Source organism: Phaethon lepturus, unplaced genomic scaffold (assembly GCF_000687285.1).
Source record: "Phaethon lepturus isolate BGI_N335 unplaced genomic scaffold, ASM68728v1 scaffold2826, whole genome shotgun sequence".
NCBI classification, from domain to species: domain Eukaryota; kingdom Metazoa; phylum Chordata; class Aves; order Phaethontiformes; family Phaethontidae; genus Phaethon; species Phaethon lepturus.
The window spans coordinates 12,519-38,568 of record NW_010543941.1 but is presented as its reverse complement, the minus strand read 5'-3'; the positions used below and the strand labels follow the sequence as shown (position 1 = coordinate 38,568).

The 26,050-nt window shown below is 38.4% G+C and overlaps 1 protein-coding gene across 1 annotated transcript in view; it reads left to right on the top strand.

Moving 5' to 3' along the window:
• APC (adenomatous polyposis coli) overlaps positions 1–25,791 on the top strand; it is a 32,951-nt gene extending 7,160 nt beyond the window's left edge. Inside the window, 10 exon segments of the mRNA XM_010288488.1 lie at positions 1,261–1,365; positions 6,362–6,460; positions 9,097–9,475; positions 10,661–10,756; positions 11,622–11,761; positions 13,184–13,261; positions 16,426–16,542; positions 17,217–17,431; positions 17,828–22,686; positions 23,194–25,791. Coding sequence (XP_010286790.1) covers positions 1,261–1,365; positions 6,362–6,460; positions 9,097–9,475; positions 10,661–10,756; positions 11,622–11,761; positions 13,184–13,261; positions 16,426–16,542; positions 17,217–17,431; positions 17,828–22,686; positions 23,194–24,908 — 7,803 coding nt within the window. The 3' untranslated portion in view covers positions 24,909–25,791.
• Positions 25,792–26,050: the final 259 nt, after the last annotated feature.

Genomic DNA, 26,050 nt, shown 5'->3' with positions numbered 1-26,050 from the left:
CATATGTATTTTAGTTACTGGTTTCTGAAATTCTGTTCAATGTTAATTAATTCCTGGGTTTGAGACTCTAATGTCTTTGTATGAACAAAATAGAGCTAGTATGCCAGTGATACTGTATGAGTTTGGTCACCAGATAACTAAAGAAGTTCCAGTATGTACATTGAAGAGAGGTATGTTTCTGCTAAAATTAAAGAGAAATTTCTATACAGCGAGAGGCAGACTGTGCTATCATAGGCTATAGAGCTCAAGAACATTGCAAAGCTGCATAGAAACTGAATTTAATATACTGTGTAGTTAAACAAATTAATTGAGAGGGTTGTAAGAGTGTTGTCTGTTCAGGTAGTAGCCTCTGAGTCTAAAAAAATGAGATTTGGCATCAAAACTAAGACTATGAGAATAATCGTGCTTTGGAAGTAAGGTGACACCTTGTCAACTCCAAACTTCAAGCCACTTCCAAGGACAGTATTATTTATGTCTTTCTGAAAGTATGAAACATTTTAAACACGTTAGTATGTAGTGTTGGATATTTCACACATTTCATAACTGCTCAGTTTTTACTTTATTAAGAAACTGTATTTAAAGGCCTGCTTTTTGTGTTGATTAACTGTCAGCTGCAGGGACACCAGTTTAATTTTCTTGTAGCTGTATAGAAAATGAGGTCTCCGGAAGGAACTGAAACATCTGTCCCAGCTTGCCAGAACAGTTGAATTTATTCTTATAAAATATGATAAGGTGGATCGATACCAGGTTATATAAATTTTATTTGCATCAAATTGGTTATTCCTGCACTGCTTGCCCTTAAAATTTAGAAGGAGTCTTACAGTACAGATACCCTTCTGTTCATGCAGAAATTATTTGTCTTTGAATGCGAAGCTTAATTGAACTATGCTAGCCGTAGTCTCCAGTAAATGCATAGATCATGTGACAGTGCAGAGAAGACAGTTGTTTGCTCCAATTCTGTTACATTTCTGATAGCGATGTGAGCACAGCTGGTGGAAAATGGTGTTTCTGCGTCTCACAGCAAATCCTTTGTCTTGCGGGGCTATAATCCTCAGAGGACATGCTTCACTTTCATCTTGCAGTTTTTCGAAGACATTCAGTCTCAGCTGTTAATTATTGAGGCAAAGGGTTAGGAAATACAAAGTACTGTTCAGTGGCTTTGTGAGGATGCAGCACTGATGCATTCACAGTCTAGCGAGCTTTGAACAGTAAAGCGTACTTCATTTCTGTATGTAATTTCATAAAATATTATATTAACAGAGAGCACCTCAAAGCAAGCATGATGCAGGCTCCCATGACACAGAGAGGCAGAACGAAGGTCAAGGAGCAGCAGAAATCAGCGTGGCTACTAGCAGTACTGGTCAGGTAAATTGATTGTTTATACTATAATTAAATACTCAAAATGTACAATGCTTATATATTGGTTTATACTTTATGGTATTTTTATGCCTTGCTCATTTGAAAAAGATACATGTTTTTCTTCTTTCCATCTATATGTACAAATTCCTTGTATTTATTGGAAGGAAATGTTTTCATACGATGAAGTATAAATATTTGATAATGCAGGGAGCATTTTTCTTTTGTTCAAATGATTAATGACCCTAATGCTATGAAGGAGGTAAAAAGAATGACTACAGAAAATGTACTTTATTTTAGGTGAACTGTAATATTAGAAGTATGGTTTAATTATGGAAAATTGTTCAAATTTTCACTTTAGAAATTATCACTGAAATATCAGTTATTTTTTTAAAAAGAGGAGAACCAAATGGCAGGTTTATCATTAACGTTTTTTAATATTGTTTTAGATAAAGCTTTGAAGCAGTAGTATCAATGAGGTAATCTCCTGGAAGTGGGCTGAACAGTTATTTAAATTCTTCTAAATATTTCATTGCTTTTCTTTTTATTCATGAAATACATTAGTGGAATATTTTGAGGGGTACCTTAAACTCTTCACTTGTCTTTTAAAACCAGTATTTATCAAAATTTATTACTTCTCTCTTTGGCTAAAAATACTTCGATTTATTTACCATGTGCTAATGATCATTCCCTTAATGATTTCCAACTGTAGCTGAGACATTCCCACGAGTAATTTCGGTTCTTAAAACTTCACACTACAAATTTAATAGTTGAATTCATATGCAAAATATTTTTGCTACTCCAGGGAAGTAGAATTATTTAAATACTTGTGAAAGTGACTTGTACAAGAAGATTTATCAGGAAGAATTGTGGTTTGGCAAGAATATTTCACTTGATTAAACATTAAGCACTGCCCATAATTTTGCTTTTGAAATATGTTTGATCACCATTTGGAATTAAGTTTTATCAGCTATATCTGAGCAATTGCTTGAGGCTCTGACTCTTAATTTTTATGACAGCTTTATTGTTTGGGAAGAAAATAGTTCAAGGGCTGAAAGCATAATGCTTTTAAATAATTCATGCATTGTGGCTGTATCATCCATCTTCTGTGTATGAATCGGGAGTTTTACCGGACAACATATTTTACAGGGAAGGAAGGATAAAGGGATTGTCATGTCTTGGCAGACTTATGCAAGTAGGAGATTCATTCATACTTCATTTGAAGTCTTATGTTGATGATTTGTGTATTTTTTAATTCTGCTTCATAAAAATGTATAAAACATGGATATTCCTTGCTCCTGGAGGTGGATAGAGCCAGGGCACTGAATCAGTATTAAAACAGACATCTGGGGATTATTTACTTTCAGTGCAAGTCCAGACAGAGAGGTTTAATGGATTGGGTATAACATCTAGTTCTGATAAACCAGCTCAATGTACTTTGAGCAGTCACCATCCAAGGGAGTGCAAAAAAAGTTTTAACAAAATCATTTGGTTTTGATTGGTTTTTAATCATATGATCAATGTTAATTGAAACATTAGCAACTGAATCCAGGATTTTTAAGGATTCATAAAGTCATTTAGGTTGGAAAAGACCATTAACCTAGCACTGCCAAGTCCACCACTAAACCATGTCCCAAAGCACCACATCTACACGTCTTTGATTATTTCTAGGGATGGTGACTCCACCACTTCCCTGGGCAGCCTGTTGCAATGCTTGACAACCCTTTTGGTGAAGAAATTTTCCTAATATCTGACCTAACCTCCCCTGGTGTAACTTGAGGCCATTTCCTCTTGTCCTGTCACTTGTTACTTGGGAGAAGAGACTGACAACCACCTCACTACACCCTCCTTTTCAGGAAGTTGTAGAGAGCAATAAGGTCTCCCCTCAGCCTCCTCTTCTTTGGGCTAAACAATCCCTGCTCCCTCAGCTGCTCCTCATGAGACTTGTTCTCCAGACCACTCACCAGCTTCATTCCCCTTCTCTGGACACGCTCCAGCACTTCAACGTCTTGTAGTGAGGGGCCCAAAACTGAACACAGTATTCAAGGTGCGGCCTCACCAGTGCCGAGTACAGGGGCACGATCACTTCCCTACTCCTGCTGGCCACACTATTTCTGATACAGGGCAGGATGCTGTTGACCACCTTGGCCACCTGGACACACTGCTGCCTCATGTTCAGCCGGCTGTCAACCAGCGGTCCTTTTCCACCGGGCAGCTCTCCAGCCACTCCTCCCCAAGCCTGTAGTGTTGCATGGGGTTGTTGTGACCCAAGTGCAGAATCTGGCACTTAGCCTTGTTGAACCTCATACAGTTGACCTTGGCCCATCGATCCAGCCTGTCCAGATCCCTCTGCAGAGCCCTCCTACCCTCCAGCAGATCAACACTCCCACCCAACTTGGTGTCATCTGCAAACCAACTGAGGGATCACTCAATTCTCTTGTCCAGATCACTGCTAAAGATATTGAACAGGACTGGCCCTAGTACGGAGCCCTGGGGAACACCTCTTGCAACGGGCCACCAACTGGATTTAACCCCATTCACCACAACTCTCAGGGCCTGGCCATCCAACTGTTTTTTTTACCCAGTGAAGAGTATACCTGTCCAAGCCATAAGCAGCCAGTTTCTCCAGGAGAATACTATGGAAAACAATGTCAAAGGTAGACAATGTCCACAGCCTTTCCCTCTATTAAGTGTATCACCGTGTCATAGAAGGAGATCAGGTTGGTCAATTAGGACCTGCCTTTCTTGAATCCATGCTGACTGATCCTGATTACCTGGTTGTCCTGTACATGACACTTCAGTTATATCCTGTTCTACACCATCTTTCAGCTGTCTGTTTTTCCATTATGCTCACTATCTTTTTTTTCCTGCTGAAGTAATTTTTTTTTCACACCTTTTGTTTTGCAAGCTTTATAAAGGAATTAAATGAGATTGTCACATTTTCTTAAAATAAGACAAAGTATGGAAAATTACTTAGTTGACAGAGTAAATAAATAGCAAGCATAGTAAAACAATGAGTGAAAAACAGTAAAGTATAAAAGGAGAAAACAAAATTAAGTAGACAGGAGAAGATTTTGAAAGAGAAGGTTCTACACAAGAAGTGTCCATGTAACATCTTGTCTTTTCCCGTTTTCTGAGATGAATGGCTTCACACCTTACAGTAGTTCTTTCACATCACGCCTTACAGTAGTTCTTTCACATCAGTCTTTAAGGAGCCAGTAACAAACATAGTTACATTTCACTTGGGCATCCTCAAAGTAGCATGGCCACATGATGGCTCTGAAGGCAAGAGTTATCTGAATCAAAGTTGACACAGTTTCGAGGAAATGGTAGAAAAATTACGCTATTTCTGTCTACGCCATGGTGAATTTTAATAGGTAGTGCTCCAAACTTAGGTCTTTTTTACCCTCTTGGATAAAACAATCATAGTGAACTTCATAATGGAGAATTCTGGCACATATATTATGTTGAACCTGTAATCCTCTGAATGTAGTTTGAGGTCAAGATGATAGGAAGGGATTGTTCAGTGTGAAAATCTGGGAATTCATTCCCATATTCCTAACACTGCAGATTATTTAATGGAATAATTGAGGAATTCAAATATAATTGTCATTCTGAGCCTGAAGATTTTGAATTTTTCCTGTAGTCAACAGGAAAACAAGGGCTTTTTTACATAGGAAATGTATATTGGAATAAATTACGTTAATTTGAATCATTCTAGTTATATACTCTTTTAGCATAATACTTATTCTGGAACATGGATGAAATGTGCTGGATTCAAATGGGAGAGTGAAATGCGTATAATGATGTGTGTTTAAATAGTCCAGTATGACTAGAATTTTTTTTCTGTGTGGACAAAGACTATATGAAGTTTTTCCTAGCTTTTACTTATTGTCACTTTCAACTTCAGAGATAAGATGTTGAACTGTATGAACAGCAAATACTAGGAGAGGAATATTCCTCCTTTATGGCGCACCTAGAAAAAACAGTTACTTCAAAGTGTCTTTCATACTGTTTTCTTCAGTGTGTTGTATATTTTTATTGGAAAAAAAAAAAAAACAACACCAAAACTCATTGATCCAGATAGCTTGAAAATGTTGTTTGCAAATTATTAACTTCATTAACAGATTTCAGCTTTTGTAGAGGATCAACAAAAGACTGGTGACTACCTCAGTAAAACAGTGTTCTGATACTAAAAGTGTTCATTCATCAAATGTATTTTTAAGTTCCCCAAAGTGAATGGGAAGGGAGGGACATAGTAAGGGAAATTGCACAGATAGGGAGCAGAGAGAAAGAAAGAAAATGACAATAAAGAAAAAAAAAAAGCAGGGGGGAAGTGGATAAAAGAAGGTACAAAAAGGAAAAATGTAAATACACAAAATTGATTAAAAAACAAAGATGCTAATAACTGAATCTTGCTAGTAGAGGTAGGAGCATGCTATTTACAGTAATTTCTAGGAAAACAGCAGCAAATAGTGTCAGCATTATTTTATAGCTTTTCATTAAAAAATTAAATAGATTCATCCATTCATAATTTGGTTTTGATATCGACAAATTCAAGTAAGTTTACACCTTGTCCGGATTAATCTCTTTTTACTTCTCAGTTCTTGTGTACCTGGTTGTGTTCTGAAGTAGTACAGACCTATTCCTATGCACTGTGTAATCTGACATAAAAGTTGAGGCTGATTTTTATTACCTGTAATAATTACAAATCGGTTTGTTGCAAACTCCACTTATCTGCCCTCTTGGTGAAAATAGTAATTATAAAATAATTCCATTGAAAATAGAACTCTATTGAGACTCAATTTTAGGACAAGTGCTTAGTGAAACCCAGTTTAACAGTGACCTCTAGGTTGTGTCAGGGCAGAGAAGACCTAACTTAACCAAAGTAAGTTGACAGTTCATAACTATCAATAACAATTTTGTGATCAGTGCTGAAACTGAATTAGCAGTTGTTTTTTCATTCAGACTTTGTTTTATACTGAATTGTTGTTTAAATTTGTAGGGTTCTGCTGCTCGAATGGACCATGAGACAGCCAGTGTTATGAGCTCTAGTAATAACTATTCTGTTCCTCGCAGACTGACAAGTCATCTGGGTACCAAGGTAACCGAAGATTACAAACCACAGGTCGCTAATGCTACATTTTTACTAATATGATAACCTCATTGTTTCTGCCAGTAGTACTAATACTAGCTGAACAATCTATCCGCACATAGCAATTGTAGAATATTTTTTCAACTTTTAAAATACATACACAGAAATCCTTTTTTTTTTTTTACATGTTGATCAGTTAAGAGTTGTTACAGTAAGGAAAAAGTGATGGCTAGAAATTACTAGAATAAAAAGCTTTTGATGTTGACTTATAATCCATTATTAAAACTAACCCTTTTACGAGCAGTTCTTTGAATACTTTTCCGGACTCAGAATCCACAAAACAGATGCAATTGCTAAGAAATTAAACAGACAAAAAAAAAAAAAAAAAAAGACTGAGCTCGAAGTGTACATGCAGCATAAAAAGAGAGGGAAAGAAAAGGGCAAATCTGTAACACAAAATTGAGTTCATGAGCCACTGGAATTTATACTGCCTCTGGAATCAGCAGCAGCATACATACTATCGGTGGTGTGCTGAGCGCAGTCTTCGGAGAAGCTGGGCCTATTAGCTTTACATAGTATTAATTACTTTGGGCCTTAAAACAGCATTACAATCTTGTAATTTCAGTCCTGCATGGTATGCATGTACCAGATGGAGGTGACATCAGCTAGTCTGTGACTTTTCGTGGCACATTGTAGAATTCCCAAAACCTGCAAACAATGGGAGAACCCTGAAGGGAGGGAAAGGGAGTGACTGTGGAAGGATACAGGCAAAGAAACAGGTTGAACAGCGTGCGCTACGGCATAGGAAAAGCTTAATATTAATGCCTGAGAAGAAGGGAAAGTGGTAGGGATTCTAATAGAGGAATGCACTTGCAGATGCAGAAAGAGATGAGTCTGTGGGCAGTGTGTGTATACAGAGAGAGAGAGACAAATTTTTTTTTTTTTTTTTTTTTTTGTTATAGGAAGAGGAGGAGAAAAATTTTTTTTTTTTTTTTTTTTTTTTTTTTTTTTTTTTTTGGTTTCTCCTATACTATATTTGCCACAGCCTGGAGGCCAGATTTTGGTGGCAGCTTCGGCTTTGTTCTCTGATAAAAACTTCTACCTTCCAAATCCAAATAACATTGGGTTAAAGCTGCCACCTGAAGTGTCTGTTAAGAGGCATGAAAACAGCAGATTAAATTCACTCTCCTTTTAAGAATCCAAGTGGTTTGTTTTGATACTCTATTTGATTTTTTCCCCAAACCTAGAAAACAGGACCTCCAAACTGGAACGCTAGGCTGTCATGGGCTCCAAGACTGTATTGGTGGAATTTTGCATGTGGTCATACAGCTTCACAGATTCTAAGATTTCTATTGCTTCAGCAGTCCTATCGTATTTAGAGCAGTACATGTCAACAGACTTGCTACTTAGTATACCCACTGCTATCCAGTGGGTATAACTTTTTATAACTTGGTATTTGTGCTCATCTTCAGGCACATTTGAATTGTCTGTGAAGAAACCAAATAGAATCATTCATTGGTCTGGTAACCAGCACAAATATATAGTTATTAGTAGAAAACTTTGTCTAACGGTTCAAAGTCTCATTTCTTCCTCAATTGGTATATTCTAAAGAAACACACACACTGCTACTTTACAGTTCCCTTTGATAGTTTCTTTATGTTGTGCTTTGATTTTGAATGTTCCTGTTTATCTTGGCTTTAGGAGTTTGGAGTTTCCAGATAGTATCTAAAATCATCCTCTACAATCTGTTATTCTACTAGAAGTTCACTAGAAGAACCAAATACATTTCTTGAGCTAAAGCTATTGTTGAAGAAAACAGAACGGGAAAGACAAACCAAATAGTGTGTTGACCTGTTGACCACTGTATTAGATGACAGCCATGGGAATCCCTCAAAAATTGCTTTTTTTAATGAGAAACTTGATTACTCAAGTTAAATGTGTAATGCTGGATTTTCATGGCTTGATTTGACAAATGCTCAGTATTTTATATAAAATAAGCATTTGTTTGCTTTTACTGGTTTTATCCCTGTAAACTTGAAAAAGTGTTAATATAACTCTTCAGTTTTGCATTTGCTGTAAATCTGGTCCATATGCAAGTCAGTCATCGTAACAAAAAGTTACTAGTTAATTTGAAATAGTTTTAAAGGAAAACTTTAAAATACATGGATGTTACATTTTTTTCAGCACAACGTAAACTAAAAATTAATGTAATCACTCTTATGCTTTGTCTAGAATAATTGTATTAATACCACATAACAGTTTTTCACTGAAGAACATCTTTACATAAAAGTATGATCAATACAGAACATAATTTTTTTAGACAAAATATATTTTAGATTTCTCAAACTGAAACACTTCTATTAGTACATTTAATTTTTTTGTACAATGGAAAACTGGAAGTCTTTGCCATTGGTCTTGTAGATTAATACAGTTAGATGCAGCTTCTTCTAGCCATTTAACCACTAAGTGAAATGTATTAAGATTATGAATGCTGAAGTACTAATAGTACTTAATTATTTCTAAATAGCACTTTTTTTACGTCATTAAATAGGGGTTTTTTGCTCATGTGTAGCATTCAAATTTCATTTTAATTTAATGTGTATTTTTTTAATGTAATTGTATTTTTAAAATCATTTGACCTGCAGGTGGAAATGGTGTATTCATTGTTATCAATGCTTGGTACTCATGATAAAGATGACATGTCAAGAACATTGCTAGCAATGTCTAGCTCCCAGGACAGCTGCATAGCCATGCGTCAGTCTGGATGTCTTCCTCTCCTCATTCAGCTTTTACATGGCAACGATAAAGACTCTGTCTTGTTAGGAAACTCTCGTGGTAGTAAAGAGGCTCGTGCCAGAGCCAGCGCAGCACTGCATAACATCATTCACTCCCAGCCTGATGATAAGCGAGGTAGACGGGAAATCCGCGTGCTCCATCTTTTGGAGCAGATCCGTGCTTACTGTGAAACATGTTGGGAATGGCAGGAAGCACATGAACAAGGCATGGACCAAGACAAAAATCCAAGTAGGTTCTGCAAGCCATATAAAAGTGTTTCAAGGATATATTTAAAACAGTGAATTTCCAGAAAGTACAACTTGAATCTGACTTCTTGTTGAATGTATTTGAGTTTTCTTCTATATATATGTATATATATTTTATTTTTTTGAAGTTGAAGTAGTGTTAGGAAGTAGTATCTATTACAGGTACCTGTATACCCTGTTTATAAACTTGTTATTTAAATCATAGACTTTGGTGTGCTTTCCAGACAGTAATTCTAGTGTTTTGTATTTATAAGATGTAAATTAGTATTGAATATGTACTCGTTCTGTTTTACATTTTAATGGATAATGAAACATATCTATATCAATGATCCTGAACTGCTTTTCATGCAGATGTATTCAGGAGATAGCACATTTAGGAGAGAGTCGGAGATCCAAATTAAATAATCTCTTCAATATAATATGAACTGTTATTTATAATGTTGTATGTAAGAAATATTTCAGCATTAAAATATGAAAGAAGTGATAATATAAACGAATAGGAGTTTTCTCAGAAAACACTTAGAAAAAAGATGTAACCTTGTGGATTGCTTAGCTGCTTTTCTGACTTGAGTGCATTTTGTAAATACAGGCTGTAGGTGCCTATGACATACTACTGAAATCAGTGGGCTGTGTCATGGGTGTTGGAGTTCACTGCAAGAGCCTCTTAGCACGAGTGGGGCTCTGAACAAGGTGTACTGATACCATTTGTGCATTAACCAGAAACTAGCTCACAAAAATATGAACTTAAAAACTTCGCAGTTATGAAATGACGGGCTTAATTAACCATTCATAAGGACGTAACACCAAAGCTTCATGTTAGGTGACCTATTATTTGATACCACCAGAATATATAAACTTACTGGTTTGTTTCACTAAGATTAACTTTTAAAGGTAATAAGATAATTTTTTTTTTGTGGGAGTCACACCAGTTCTTACTTAACACATACATAAAGGATTCTCCCTAATTTCTTTTTCAGCATCAAATGTATTTCTAGTACACGCATTTGTTAGTAACATTAAATAATTGTCTGTTCATGAATTACTGGGAAGATACAAACCCTGAACAAAACTGCAATTGATTTATTTTAAGATTAGATTCGCTTTGGAAAACTTATTATCTAGACAAAATCACCTATGAAATACTAATTGTTACCTATTTCTGGATCAGTGCCTGCTCCAGTGGATCATCAAATCTGTCCTGCAGTGTGTGTTTTGATGAAACTTTCATTTGATGAAGAACACAGGCATGCAATGAATGAGCTTGGTAAGACCAAATGTATTACTCTGACTTCCTTTGAGAAGCTTCTGGAAACATTGACACTCCTTGTGTACCTCACTGGATATATGGCTTTTTTTACTACTCGTTTAAACAGATCATCAGTTCACTTGTGTCAGTTGTTGCCCTCTAAGTGATGAATGCAGTTTAAATTAACCAGACCATTTCCCAGTGGATAAATTATGATGTCAGTTTCTCTTTTTTTTCTAGCATGAATTGTGAATTTTTGAAGAGTAGTAGGAAATATTTGCAATTTTAAAAGTATTGGACTTACAATAGAGACTACTTTCCAGCGTGGGAGGTTTTCTGGTTGTGATTTAGTTGTTGGGGTTTTTTTTGTTTTCTGAGTTCGCTCCTGTTTAAAGCCTGAATTTTTTAGTCTATGCTCAGTAAATCCTATGCATGCAATTTTCCTTAATTTGCCGCTTTTCATTATCAATGAAAATAATCTATTTATCTTTCTTAGAAAACAACATTCAGTAATAATAATTAAATCAGTAATTTTCAGATTTACTAAATAGCCTTTTATGTAACTGATGTGAATTTACTGATCAAACATGATTTTGGCTGGGTGGAATTAAGAGGAGTGTGCTGCTTGCTTCCTCATAATTCCTCCTGTTCCCATTTTTCCCTGAAGTCTCAATGTCATCCTATCATGCCTTTCAGTTGCTGCAAAGGACAGGATTCAAGATCCAGAGTCGTCATTTAACAATTATTTACCTTTCTGAGTCTTCTGGTTTTCAGATGCTTGAGATTTAGTTCTGTACACACAAATGCAGTTTGCTTCTTAGTATATATGTACTGTACTTGTGTACAGATATTGTTTACTTTCTTGGTTTTTTGTTTTTTAAAGGAGGTTTGCAGGCCATTGCTGAACTGTTGCAAGTGGATTGTGAAATGTATGGACTTACAAATGATCACTATAGTGTCACCTTAAGGAGATATGCTGGAATGGCTCTGACAAACTTGACTTTTGGAGATGTGGCAAACAAGGTAAGGGTAGAATTTTAAACATACAGTAATTTCAGTTCATAGCTACATTTGAATTTTAGTTTTCAGACAGGTGATGAAGATCTCCAGGACAAGATCTTGAGTCTGAGCTCAAGACAGAAGTTCAAAATACCTTTGTCATTCCATCCTGTTCCTGACAGAGCGCACCACGAACTGAGTGTTGTATCATGCAAGTATAGTATCAACTCTCAAATTAAATCACTTTTAATTTGTCACTGAAAGTAAAGATTCTATCTATTGGCTGAATTGCTTTATGAGCATTAGATTAGTATAGCACGTAATGACTATGGACCAATGATTACGGATAGTTACTGACTTTTCTGAGGATGTTGAACTAAAACTGCTAATTGAGTCAAATTTTGTAAAGTTGTCAGTTATTTAACAGTACTATTACTGTCTGATGAAATTTTGCAAACCACTTCAGGCTGGAGCTTGCTTTTAAATACCTGGAACGAATCTGGCTCAGACTGGGCACAACTTCAGTTATTATAAGAGGAAATAGGTACCCTAATTTCTGACAAGAACCTTGCTTTCAAAAGATAGAAAGTTTCAATACTTTCTTACCCCAGAGTAACTTCATACTGAGAAGACTTTTATCTTTCTACTCTAGAGGAAGACATTTGAGGAGTGAACGGAAGTAACAGGCTTCATATAACGCTGTTTGTTACGAATTTTAGACAAGAGTAAAGCATAAATCCTTGCTGCAAATGAATTGCTTCACAAAATACTGGCACTCTACATCATCCAGTCAGTAACCTCTACAGAGCTGCAGATACTGGGTTTATAGCATAAACTAAACTACTCAGTGACGTAAATGTATGTGCTGTCCAGCTGACGAGTAGTACAGTTCCACACATACTTGTTTTTGAATAATTTTTAATTGTGCTTTGTTGCCAACAATTTCCAGCATAAGCCTTACAGTTTTTCAATTCCTATTGTATTCTTAAAAAGTTGTTCTTCATATGCCTTGTTTTATTTGTGACAGTTTTCAATATTGATATTATTTTTTACACTATGTCTATTTGAAAGAAAAAAATATGATTGTGAGTCTCAATAGACAGCAGGTAACAACACACTGCCAGCTCACAGGTGATTTTTATCCGGGGCACAGTAAAGGCGGCTTCTAAGGTAGTAATGTTCCCAGTCAAGTCCTACACCTGTTGTAAAAAATACAGAATTTAGCACAACTTTGCCATTTACTTACTGTCCAGAATAGAAACTGATAGTTAGCTTAACTTTTTAGTAGTTGTAAACCAATTATTTCTTGTTGGCAACATATTTTAGTAAGCTTTTACTGAACTTCAGATATGATTAATTCAAAATATCGCAACATTGTGCAGAAGCAAGCCACCTAACCGATCATTTAAAACTATTCATTTTATTTTTCCTTCTGATTCCTAACAGGCTACGTTATGTTCTATGAAGGGCTGCATGAGAGCTCTTGTAGCCCAACTGAAATCTGAAAGTGAAGACTTGCAGCAGGTAACATCCATTGAGATGAAGTGTTTCTTTAGTGGGAACACTTCCATCACTTTGCATCCCATGAATTTCTTTGCATTGTATTAAAATACTGTATTTCTGTTCTCCTTTCCTAATATTTACCTTCCTTCTACTCATTTGGCATCGCCAACAATTATTTTTATACTTTAATTCCATCATCTTCATGAAGTTTCTAGTGTGCTGTCCAACAGACAGCTTTTTTTTTTATTATTTATTTTAATTAGGCTCTGTCTTTGAAATATGCTTCATTCATCCCAGCCTGTTTTGGGGGTTTTGTTGTTTTTTTAGTAATTGTTGTTCTTAAGTTGTCTTGTATGCCTTAACGTTGATGCACGTTTTGTACCTGTAGTCATTCCACAAATAATGAAGTACCACTTTCTTCTTGTAAAAATGCTTACCTGTGGGCCATATCCTGGTTTTTTACCAAAGCACATAGTATATGCGTTACAAAACTCACTTCTATGATGCTGTTCTGTTAGTGGAAGTCCAGCTTTAAAGATAAGTTTGAGCCATCTTAAATTCTTTAATTTGGTTTACTAGTGATGGTGCTAATGGAGTGGGATTACCCAGAGGGTTAATACAGTATTGTGGCTCCTCCTTCAGGTGCAGCAAGTAAATAATAGGTGAATAATAGCAGAGGAAGCTGTATTTCAAAAGAGAATCTGCATTTTACTTGACAAGGTTATTCTTTTAGTAGGTAGGTAACTACTTTTAACACCAGCACATCCCAAAGAAGCTTACAAAGTGTGAGCAAAGTGTTCGATGTGACACCTGAGTGTCTTTTCCAATGGCTCTGCTGTGTAAAGAAAACAGCCTGAAAGTAAAGTCTTTAGAAAGTGCTTAGGGTGATTCCCCCAGTTGAGAGCATAGAACTGTTGTTCATTGGTATGGAACTTGTTTAAAATTAAATACTAAAATATAATCCATTTTAATGAATAGATGCTGTAAGCAAACTGGAACAGCTTTTGGAAAGGAAAACCCTGTTTTCCTTGCAGTTTGAGTGAATCATCAGGTGAAACAGCAATTTTAAGTAAAATTTACTTTGTCTTAAAACACTGTTCACGAAAACTTCTCTCCACTCAGAGGACGAGCTAGCTAGTTACAATTGAGAAAATAATTAGAATTACAACAGGCATTAATTGGGTAAACTCTCTGATTTGGTATTAGGCCAGATATTAAGTATACTTAGTATTCTTGAAAAGGAAGTCACGGACACATGGGCCCTCTGACCCTTGGTGTGCCTTCAGCCACTGGCAAGTAGACTTCACTCAGGAAAAGTTAGAGGTTGGATTTAATAAGAATATGGGACAGACTGTGCTCATCAGGCAAAGGGCATGGCCAGACAAGGATATCAGCCAGCTGACTGTTTAGATGCCACTGTGCCTTTCTGTCCCCTTATGCCTGTGTTCTCCCATGCTTGTACCTCCCTGAATCACCTACATCCGTCCTTTTACCTGCCTTGGATCCTCCCATCCCATAATAAGTCGTCTACAGTCTCAGAATGCTCTTCCCCGGGATCCCATAAAGTGTCCTGCATCCGGTGGCCAGGACTTCTGGACAGACCTGCCTCAGTCCAAAAGGTGCAGAGAGCTGAGCTGCTTCCGTTGACTTCCCTGAATGGGTCTCACGCCTGGGCCATGGGGCTCCGGGTCTCCTGGCAGAGCCCTGGAAAGAGCCCAGACTGGGTGCCCCCCCCTCCTCTGAGCCCTTAGTTTGGGTTCCTGCCTGCCTTTGGGCCCCTGCGCTCCTCTGGGCACGCTGAGACGGGCCTCTGACGGGCTGATGCCTCCCGTGGTGGGCCTGGGAGCAGCCAGGGCAGGGTAGTACTGGGATCTTCCATCTGCCACTGCCTCCCTGTGCTCCCCTCTGGGTGTGAGCAAGGGTGCGTTCATCATATAATGTAATGAGCTTGTGCACTTCTGTGACAATGAGAACATTCATAGGTAAACATAGTTTTCTGTCAGATACATTTCATGAGGGATATACATACTTTCTGCAGCCTGTAAATGGATGGAGTTTAATATGTGTGTGCCTCTACTCCGCTCTGGTGAGATCCCACCTGGAGTCCTGTGTCCAGCTCTGGAGCCCTCAGCACAGGAAGGACATGGACCTGTTGGAGCGGGTCCAGAGGAGGGCCACAAAAATGATCCAGGGGACGGAACACCTCTTCTGTGAAGACAGGCTGAGAGAGTTGGCGTTGTTCAGCCTGGAGAAGAAAAGGCTCCAGGGAGACTGTATTGCCACCTTCCAGTACTTAAAGGGGGCCTATGAGAAAGATGGGGAGAGACTTTTTAGCAGGGCCTGTAGCAATAGGACAAGGGGTAATGGTGTTAAACTAAAAGAGGGCAGATTTAGACTAGATCTAAGGAAGAATTTTTTCACAATGAGAGTGGTGAAACACTGGCATAGGTTTCCCAGGGAGGTGGTGGATGCCCTGTCCCTGGCAACATTCCAGATCAGGTTGGACGGGCCTCTGAGCAACTTGATCTAGTTGAAGGTGTCCCTGCTCACTGCAGGGGCATTGGACTAGATGACCTGAAAGGTCACCTCCAACCCAAACTGTTGTATGATTCTATGACTGTCCACTATAGTGACAGTCTAGCTGCTGCCAAGGACAAGGACATAGGCTGAATGGGTCCTCATCTTCTATAGAGAACTATTCCGATTGTAAAAGACAGTGTATTTTTAAAAGACTTAAGAGCTTTATAAACATTAAAGTATTCATACCGTCTTACATACAGGAAAGTGTTACTCTATTTCACAAGCAGAAAAGCTGAGAAAAAGGTGATAGGAATCTCTCCTGAGATTATGTAAGTCCAGTACAGACATCAGAGTAAAGCACAAATCAGAATTTTTGGACAAATGTTTCACCAGTGTAGAAAGCAGGGAACCTGATTTCACATCTTTGTTTTGTGTACCCACACACAAAAGCCAATACTTTTGATCAAACTTCATACTGAAATGTTAGAACAATCTAGCAGGCAACACAACAAAATGCAGATCTTAGCAAAGGGCTAGTTCAGTAGCTGAACATGACCACTGTTAATTAATCCATAGCATTCCAGAAATCAAGGAGGAAAGGCTGATAACCTGCTAAAGAAGTAGCTATATATTGAGATACATTATTTTTCTTTCACGTTTTGTAGGTCATTGCAAGTGTGTTGAGGAACTTGTCCTGGAGAGCAGATGTAAACAGTAAAAAGACTCTAAGAGAAGTTGGAAGTGTGAAAGCATTGATGGAATGTGCTTTGGAAGTTAAGAAGGTATCCTGTATAAATTATTGAGATAAATTTTGAGACATTACATTAATTTTACACAATGCACAAATATTGTTGTCCTTTTTGATAAAAGCAGTTGGTCAAATATTTGGGGTGTTTTAGGTAACTGGCTTTGAAGAAGAGAGTTGCTTTGGGTTAACATGGCAGCAGACCACAATGTAGCAATGACATCTCAAAACTACTGGTATTCCTGTAATTTTATTTATGAGGGTTGACAGGTTTTGCTGTTCAGTTTCATGAGTTGTGCTGTTGCAATAGCCTTTTTTATAATTTTGCAATTTAATAAAACCTCTTTTGAGTTAATGAATATATAACTGCACTTTTGTAATTTTTTTAATATTTTTTTGGTATCCAGACAGGATTATATTCCATCCCAGATTCCCCTGCTAGTTAGTCTTCAAGCCATTTTTATCATTACGTGAGATAGCAAGTATTGTGGCACACACTTCTTAAAACTTTGTGGCAAGCAATACCAAATCCATAGGTGAAGGAAGGAGAGAAATGAACAAAAGTATGTATGTGTGCACTGCTGCCTACATCTAGCTTACCAGCCCAGAAAGCAGAAATTGGAACATACATAACTCCTTGAAGCTAACTTACCTATTTCTGAGAGCTGAGTTGAAAACTCCTCTAATACTGTCATTTTGTTGTTTTCCTAGGAATCCACCCTAAAAAGTGTTCTGAGTGCCTTATGGAATTTGTCAGCACACTGTACTGAGAACAAAGCTGATATATGTGCTGTTGATGGTGCTCTTGCATTTCTAGTCGGCACACTGACATACCGGAGCCAAACAAACACTTTAGCCATCATAGAAAGCGGAGGAGGAATATTAAGAAATGTTTCCAGCTTAATTGCTACTAATGAGGACCATAGGTGGGTATACGTTTTCTGAAAATCTTTAGCGGTTCCACTACTGAGTCTTAGTATGAGTGCAGGTATTAGGCATAGTAATTAAGTACAGTTAATTTTTAATGCATTTGAAAAGGCAAGTACTTCACTTACATAACAGGAGTATGCAAACAGATTAATACCTGCTGCTTGTTAGTGATGAACTGTACTAAAAGCTAACTATTCACACTTGTAATAGGATTTGATTAGCATTCAGATGAAAGCTAGAGGAAATATGAGAGAAATTTGCAGGAGAGAATTCGTGATTATCCTTTCTACAGGCAAAACTTGCCTCTAGCATAATAGGTTTTTGTTTTGCTTTGTCTCTTATACTTTTGAAATGCCACTTACGGATGTTTGTTTTCCATTACTCAACACCAGGCAAATCTTGCGAGAGAACAGCTGCTTACAAACCTTGTTACAACACTTGAAGTCACACAGTTTGACAATAGTCAGTAATGCATGTGGGACCCTGTGGAATCTTTCCGCACGAAATGCGAAGGATCAGGAGGCGCTGTGGGACATGGGAGCAGTCAGCATGCTGAAAAATCTCATTCACTCAAAACACAAAATGATAGCCATGGGTAGTGCTGCAGCTCTAAGAAACCTCATGGCAAACAGGCCAGCAAAATATAAGGATGCCAACATTATGTCTCCAGGATCAAGCTTACCATCTCTTCATGTCAGAAAACAAAAGGCACTGGAAGCAGAATTAGATGCTCAGCATTTATCAGAGACTTTTGACAACATTGATAATTTAAGCCCTAAAGCATCTCACCGTAATAAGCAGAGACATAAGCAAAATATGTACAGTGAGTATGTCTTGGACTCCAGTCGGCATGATGATGGTTTATGCAGATCAGAGAGTTTTAATGCTGGTAATATGACTGTACTTTCGCCATATTTAAATACTACAGTATTGCCTGGCTCCTCCTCTTCCAGTAGAGGAAACATGGAAAATTCTCGATCCGAGAAGGACAGAAGTCTTGATAGGGATCGAGCAGTAGGTTTAAATACCTATCATCCAGCTGCAGAGAATACTGGGAACTCCTCTAAGAGAATAGGAATGCAGATTTCTACTGCTGCAGCTCAGATTGCCAAAGTCATGGAAGAAGTAACAAGCATGCATATTCCACAAGAAGACAGAAGTTCTGGTTCCACTTCTGAAATGCACTGTTTGACAGAAGACAGAAATGCCCCAAGGAGATCAGCTGCTGCCCATACTCACTCAAATACATACTTTCCTAAATCTGAGAATTCAAACAGGACATGTCCTGTGCCTTATACAAAAATGGAATACAAGAGATCTTCAAATGATAGTTTAAATAGCGTCAGCAGCAGCGATGGCTATGGTAAAAGAGGCCAAATGAAGCCTTCTATTGAATCTTACTCTGAAGATGATGAAAGTAAATTTTGTAGTTATGGTCAATATCCAGCTGACTTGGCACATAAGATTCATAGTGCAAATCATATGGATGATAATGATGGAGAGCTAGACACTCCTATTAATTATAGTCTTAAATATTCAGATGAACAGTTAAATTCTGGAAGGCAAAGTCCCTCTCAGAATGAAAGATGGGCAAGGCCTAAGCATATAATAGAAGACGAAATGAAACAAAATGAACAAAGGCAATCAAGGAACCAGAATGCAACCTACCCTGTGTACACTGAAAGTGGAGATGATAAACACATGAAATATCAGTCACCTTTTGGACAGCAAGAGTGCGTTTCTTCCTTCAGATCAAGAGGATCCAATAGTTCAGATCAGAACAGAGTAGGCTCAGCTCTTGGAATGAACCAGAAAGTAAACCAGTCCTTGTGCCAGGTTGAGGATTATGATGATGATAAGCCAACCAACTATAGCGAACGTTACTCTGAGGAGGAACAACATGACGAGGAAGACAGACCAACTAATTATAGCATAAAGTACAATGAAGAGGAACATCATGTTGATCAGCCTATTGATTATAGTTTAAAATACTCAACAGAAGTTCCTCCTTCTCAGAAGCCATCTTTTACTTTTTCAAAGAGTTCTTCAGTGCAAAGCACTAAAACTGACCATATTTCTTCAAGCAGTGGGAACACATCAGCCCCCTCAGCTGGTTCAAAGAGACAGAATCAGCTTCATCCAAATTCTGCACAGAACAGAGGCAGTCATGTGCAAAAGACTGCCTCCTGTAAAACTCCCTCTATTAATCAGGAAACTATACAAACTTACTGTGTGGAAGATACTCCAATATGTTTTTCAAGGTGTAGCTCTTTGTCATCTTTGTCATCAGCTGAAGATGAAATAGGACGTGATCAATCCACACGTGTGACAGATGCTAATAACACACTACAGATAGCAGAACTGAAGGAAAACAGTGGGGCTCTATCTACAGAAGGTGCAGTAACTGAAATCACATCAACGTCACAACACATCAGAACAAAATCCAGTAGACATCAGACTTCTAGTTTGTCTCCTTCTGATTCCTCTAGGCATAAAGCTGTTGAATTTTCTTCAGGTGCCAAATCTCCCTCAAAGAGTGGTGCACAGACTCCTAAAAGCCCACCAGAACATTATGTGCAGGAAACACCACTCATGTTCAGCAGATGTACTTCTGTAAGTTCCCTGGATAGTTTTGAAAGCCGTTCAATTGCCAGTTCAGTTCAAAGTGAGCCTTGCAGTGGAATGGTAAGCGGTATTATAAGTCCCAGTGACCTTCCAGACAGCCCAGGACAAACAATGCCGCCAAGCAGAAGTAAGACGCCACCCCCTGCTCAAGGAGTTCAAGTAAAAAGAGATATAGCTAAAGGTAAAGTTCCTAGTGCAGAAAAGAGAGAGCCAGGTCCTAGACAGGCAGCTGTAAATGCAGCTGTTCAGAGAGTTCAGGTACTGCCAGATGCTGATACACTACTACATTTTGCCACAGAGAGCACACCAGATGGGTTTTCTTGCTCTTCTAGCCTGAGTGCTCTGAGTCTTGATGAGCCATTTATACAGAAGGATGTCGAGTTAAGAATAATGCCCCCAGTTCATGAAAACGAACATGGAAATGAAGCAGAACCTGAGCAGTCAGATGATACAAAAGATAACCAAGAGAAGAAAGCAGAGAAGACTTCTGAAGCAGAAAAAGATATTCTGGATGATTCTGATGATGATGATGATATTGAAATACTAGAAGCCTGTATTATTTCTGCAATGCCAACAAAGTCTTCACGTAAAGCCAAAAAGCCTTCTCAAGCATCTGCTCCAAAAATACCTCCTCCTGTAGCCAGAAAGCCCAGCCAGTTGCCAGTTTACAAACTTTTGCCTTCACAAAGCAGGTTGCAATCCCAAAAGCATGTGAGTTTTACACCGGGAGATGATATGCCACGGGTATATTGTGTTGAGGGTACACCAATAAATTTTTCAACGGCTACATCTCTGAGTGATCTCACAATAGAATCGCCGCCAAGTGAGTTGGCACATGCAGACAGTGTGGGTACAGGAGCAGAGTCAGGGGAATTTGAAAAGCGAGACACCATTCCTACAGAAGGTAGAAATACTGATGACTCTCAGAGAGCAAAAAGTTCAACTGTGACTCCCCCAGGCCTGGATGATGACAAAACAGAAGAGGGTGATATTCTGGCTGAGTGCATTAACTCAGCTATGCCAAAAGGAAAAAGTCACAAACCTTTCAGAGTGAAGAAGATAATGGATCAAATTCAACAAGCATCTTCATCCCTAGGTAATAAAAACCAACCAGAAGGTGAGAAAAAGAAGCCAACACCACCTGTAAAGCCTGTTCCCCAAAATAATGAATACAGAGTACATATAAGAAAAACCACAGAGCCTAAAAGCAATGTTAATAATGAAAGAAGCTATCCAGAAATCAGAGATGCAAAGAAACAGAATCTGAAAAACAATTCAAGAGATTTTAATGACAAATTGCCAAATAATGAAGAACGTGTAAGAGGAAGCTTTGCATTTGATTCTCCTCATCATTACACACCTATTGAGGGAACTCCTTATTGTTTTTCACGGAATGATTCCCTAAGTTCTTTAGATTTTGATGATGATGATGTTGACCTTTCAAGGGAGAAGGCAGAATTAAGAAAAGGAAAAGAAGCAAAGGAAACAGACGCTAAGGAGTCCACTAATCCAGAACAGTCTTCAAATCAGCAACCAAGTAACAGGACACAAGTTTGTCAAAAACATCCAACAGGCAGAAGCCAGCCTAAAACTTTCTCTCAGTCAACTAAAGATATTCCGGACAGAGGTGCAGCTACAGATGAGAAAATGCAGAATTTTGCTATTGAAAACACACCTGTGTGTTTTTCTCGCAATTCATCTCTTAGTTCCCTCAGTGATATTGACCAAGAAAACAACAACAACAAAGAAGGGGAACCTGCAAAGCGAACTGAGGCTCCTGATTCACAGATGGAATCAAGCAGACCACAGACTTCTGGTTATGCACCTAAATCATTTCATGTTGAAGATACTCCTGTATGTTTCTCTAGAAACAGCTCTCTGAGTTCTCTTAGTATTGACTCAGAAGATGATCTTTAGGAATGCATTAGTTCTGCTATGCCTAAAAAGAAAAAACCCTCAAGAATAAAGAGTGAAAGTGAAAAAAACAATTCCAGAAATACAGGTGGTATATTGGCAGAAGATTTAACACTGGATTTGAGAGAGATACAGAGGCCAGATTCAGAACATGGTTTCTCACCTGATTCAGAGAACTTTGATTGGAAAGCTATACAAGAAGGTGCAAATTCTATAGTTAGTAGCTTGCATCAAGCTGCAGCTGCTGCGTCGCTGTCTAGACAAGCTTCATCAGACTCCGATTCTATCCTTTCATTGAAATCTGGTATTTCTCTAGGGTCACCATTTCATCTTACCCCAGACCAAGAAGAAAAACCTTTCACTAGTAGTAAGGGTCCAAGAATTCTTAAGCCAGGAGAGAAGAGTACACTGGAGTCTAAAAAAGTAGAATCTGAAAGTAGGGGAATCAAAGGAGGGAAGAAAGTGTATAAAAGTATAATTACAGGAAAAGCTCGCTCCAATTCAGAAGTTTCAAGCCACTTGAAGCAACCACAACAGACAAGTGTGCCTTCAATTTCACGTGGTAGGACAATGATTCACATTCCAGGAGTTCGAAATAGTTCTTCAAGTACTAGTCCTGTTTCCAAAAAAGGCCCCCCACTCAAAAACACAAACTCCAAGAGTCCCAGTGAAGGCCAAAGTTTGACTAGTTCTCCAAGAGGAGTCAAGTCAAGTCAAGTGAAACCTGAGCCAGCTCCTGTAACTAGGCAACCATCAGGGTTGAACCAGAGTGGATCAAGTAAAGGACCTTCTAGATCAGGATCTAGAGACTCTACTCCTTCTAGACCTCAACAGCAGCCATTAAGTAGGCCTCTGCAGTCTCCTGGACGAAACTCAATTTCCCCAGGAAGAAATGGTATAAGTCCTCCCAACAAACAGAAGAGTACACTGGAGTCTAAAAAAGTAGAATCTGAAAGTAGGGGAATCAAAGGAGGGAAGAAAGTGTATAAAAGTATAATTACAGGAAAAGCTCGCTCCAATTCAGAAGTTTCAAGCCACTTGAAGCAACCACAACAGACAAGTGTGCCTTCAATTTCACGTGGTAGGACAATGATTCACATTCCAGGAGTTCGAAATAGTTCTTCAAGTACTAGTCCTGTTTCCAAAAAAGGCCCCCCACTCAAAAACACAAACTCCAAGAGTCCCAGTGAAGGCCAAAGTTTGACTAGTTCTCCAAGAGGAGTCAAGTCAAGTCAAGTGAAACCTGAGCCAGCTCCTGTAACTAGGCAACCATCAGGGTTGAACCAGAGTGGATCAAGTAAAGGACCTTCTAGATCAGGATCTAGAGACTCTACTCCTTCTAGACCTCAACAGCAGCCATTAAGTAGGCCTCTGCAGTCTCCTGGACGAAACTCAATTTCCCCAGGAAGAAATGGTATAAGTCCTCCCAACAAACTGTCTCAGTTGCCAAGGACATCATCTCCTAGCACAGCTTCAACTAAATCTTCAAGTTCAGGTAGAATGTCATATACATCACCAGGCAGGCAGATGAGCCAGCAAAACCTTACAAAGCAAACTGCCTTACCTAAGAGTACCAGTAGTATTCCACGAAGTGAGTCTGCTTCAAAAGGATTAAATCAAGCTCTCAGCAGTGGTGGATCAAACAAAAAGACTGAACTATCCAGAATGTCATCCACAAAATCTAGTGGAAGTGAATCTGACAGATCCGAGAGACCTGTTCTTGTTCGTCAGTCAACTTTTATTAAAGAAGCTCCGAGCCCAACTCTAAGACGGAAATTAGAAGAGTCAGCTTCATTTGAATCTCTGTCTCCTTCCAGGCCAGATTCTCCCACCAGGTCCCAACTACAGACCCCAGTTTTAAGTCCATCTCTTCCTGATATGTCCACTCATTCAACTGCCCAGACTAGTGGTTGGCGAAAATTACCCCCTAATCTGAGCCCTTCTGTAGAATATGATGGGAGACCAGCAAAACGTCATGATATAGCTCGTTCTCATTCTGAGTCTCCATCTAGATTGCCAATCAATAGATCAGGAACATGGAAGCGTGAGCATAGTAAGCATTCTTCATCACTTCCTCGTGTAAGCACTTGGCGAAGAACTGGAAGTTCCTCCTCAATTCTGTCAGCTTCTTCAGAATCCAGTGAAAAGGCAAAAAGTGAGGATGAAAAGCAACATGGAAGTTCTCTTTCTGGACACAAGCAAAGTAAAGAAAGCCAAGCACCAGCAAAAGGTACTTGGAGAAAAATAAAAGAAAATGAAATTTCTCAGATAATGAATGATCCTCAGCGTTCTTCCTCAGGTGCCACAAATGGCTCTGATTCCAAAACTCTCATCTATCAGATGGCACCAGCTGTCTCTAAGACAGAGGATGTGTGGGTGAGGATAGAGGACTGTCCAATTAACAATCCTCGATCTGGAAGGTCCCCAACTGGAAATACTCCCCCTGTTATTGACAGTGTTTCAGAGAAAGGGGGTGTGAATGGTAAAGATTCTAAAGAGATTCAAGAAAAACAAACCCCAGGGAGTGGAGGTGTTCCTGTTCGTACCATTGGTTTAGAAAACCGTCTGAACTCCTTCTTTCAGATGGACAGTCCAGACAAGAAAGGCACTGAAACAAAACCTCTGCAGAATAATCCTGTTCCTGCACCAGAAAATAATGAAAGTACTGTAAGCGAGCGTACACCATTCAGTTCCAGTAGCTCAAGCAAACACAGCTCCCCCATTGGTGCTGTTGCAGCAAGAGTGACTCCTTTCAACTACAATCCAAGCCGCAGGAAGAGTAGTGTGGACAATAGTTCTGCTCGGCCATCGCAAATACCAACACCAGTAAATAACAGCACGAAGAAACGTGACTCCAAGTCTGAAAACCCAGACTCCAGTGGAACTCAGAGTCCTAAACGTCACTCTGGCTCTTACCTGGTAACTTCTGTTTAAGTGCAACAAAAAATAAAACTGATGTATTATATACAGCAGCTATTGAGAAATCTTGTTTCAAATGAAACTTTAAAAGATTGGGGATTGATTTTTTTTGTTGTTATTTGTTGTAAATAAGTTTGATTCTTGTTAGAAGGTCCTTGTTCTGGAAGCCATATTTGATAGTATACTTTGTCTTCACTGGTAATATTTTGGAGGAGTACCTGATTGATAGTTTGAAATAAAATTGCTAACGCCAAGTATATTTGTACAGTATGTTTAACATGTATTTAATTAGCATCCCATCCCATAATCCTTGAAATACTGCTTGTTGTTGAAATCATGGAACATTGCAGATAGAGATGATACAGTCATATTGCTTTATCAATCATTTCTAGATTACAGACTGACTAAACTACATCAGGGAAGAATTGGTATTATTTATGCAAAAAAGTATACTCAGTTTTAGTATTTGTGAGTCCATCTAACCCAATAATTAATCATGTGGCTGTGAAATTCACAGTAATATGGTTTCTGCTGAACAAGCTTTCCCAGCCTGCTTTTCTGCATGAGTGGAACTGATGGTTCATTTTCTGAAGTAATGATTAACATTTCTGTGGTCACATAATGTGCATAGATAGTTATGGTGTAACAATTTACACTTTCTTTGTGCTCTGCAAGAAAAAAAAAAGGAAAACTGTGTAACTGGTAAAACCTTGAACAAAATTATTTTACCTGAATTAGATTTTATCTTAAAGTAGGTAGAATTTTTTTGCTATGCTGTAACTTGTTGTATATTCTGGTATTTGAGGTGAGATGGCTGCTCTTTTATTAATGAGACATGGGTGATGTCTCAACAGAGACTAAAATGAACATTTCAGAATAAATTATTACTATATGTAAACCGTGTGTGTTACTTCTGCATTACATAAAAATACAGTATTTTATTTTAAGATCTCACCATATAATGTGTTGCATAATGCACTTAAACTTAAGGCCTGATCCAGCAGAATCTTGCACCTCCAATATTCCTTATTCCTTATCACTGACACATGGCTGTCATGGGATGCTTGTAACAGTTGCAGGATCAGGCCCTAAGTCTTCTGTAATATATTTGTAATTGAGACAGTTTCACACATCTCAGGTGCGTAACAAGGCTAAAG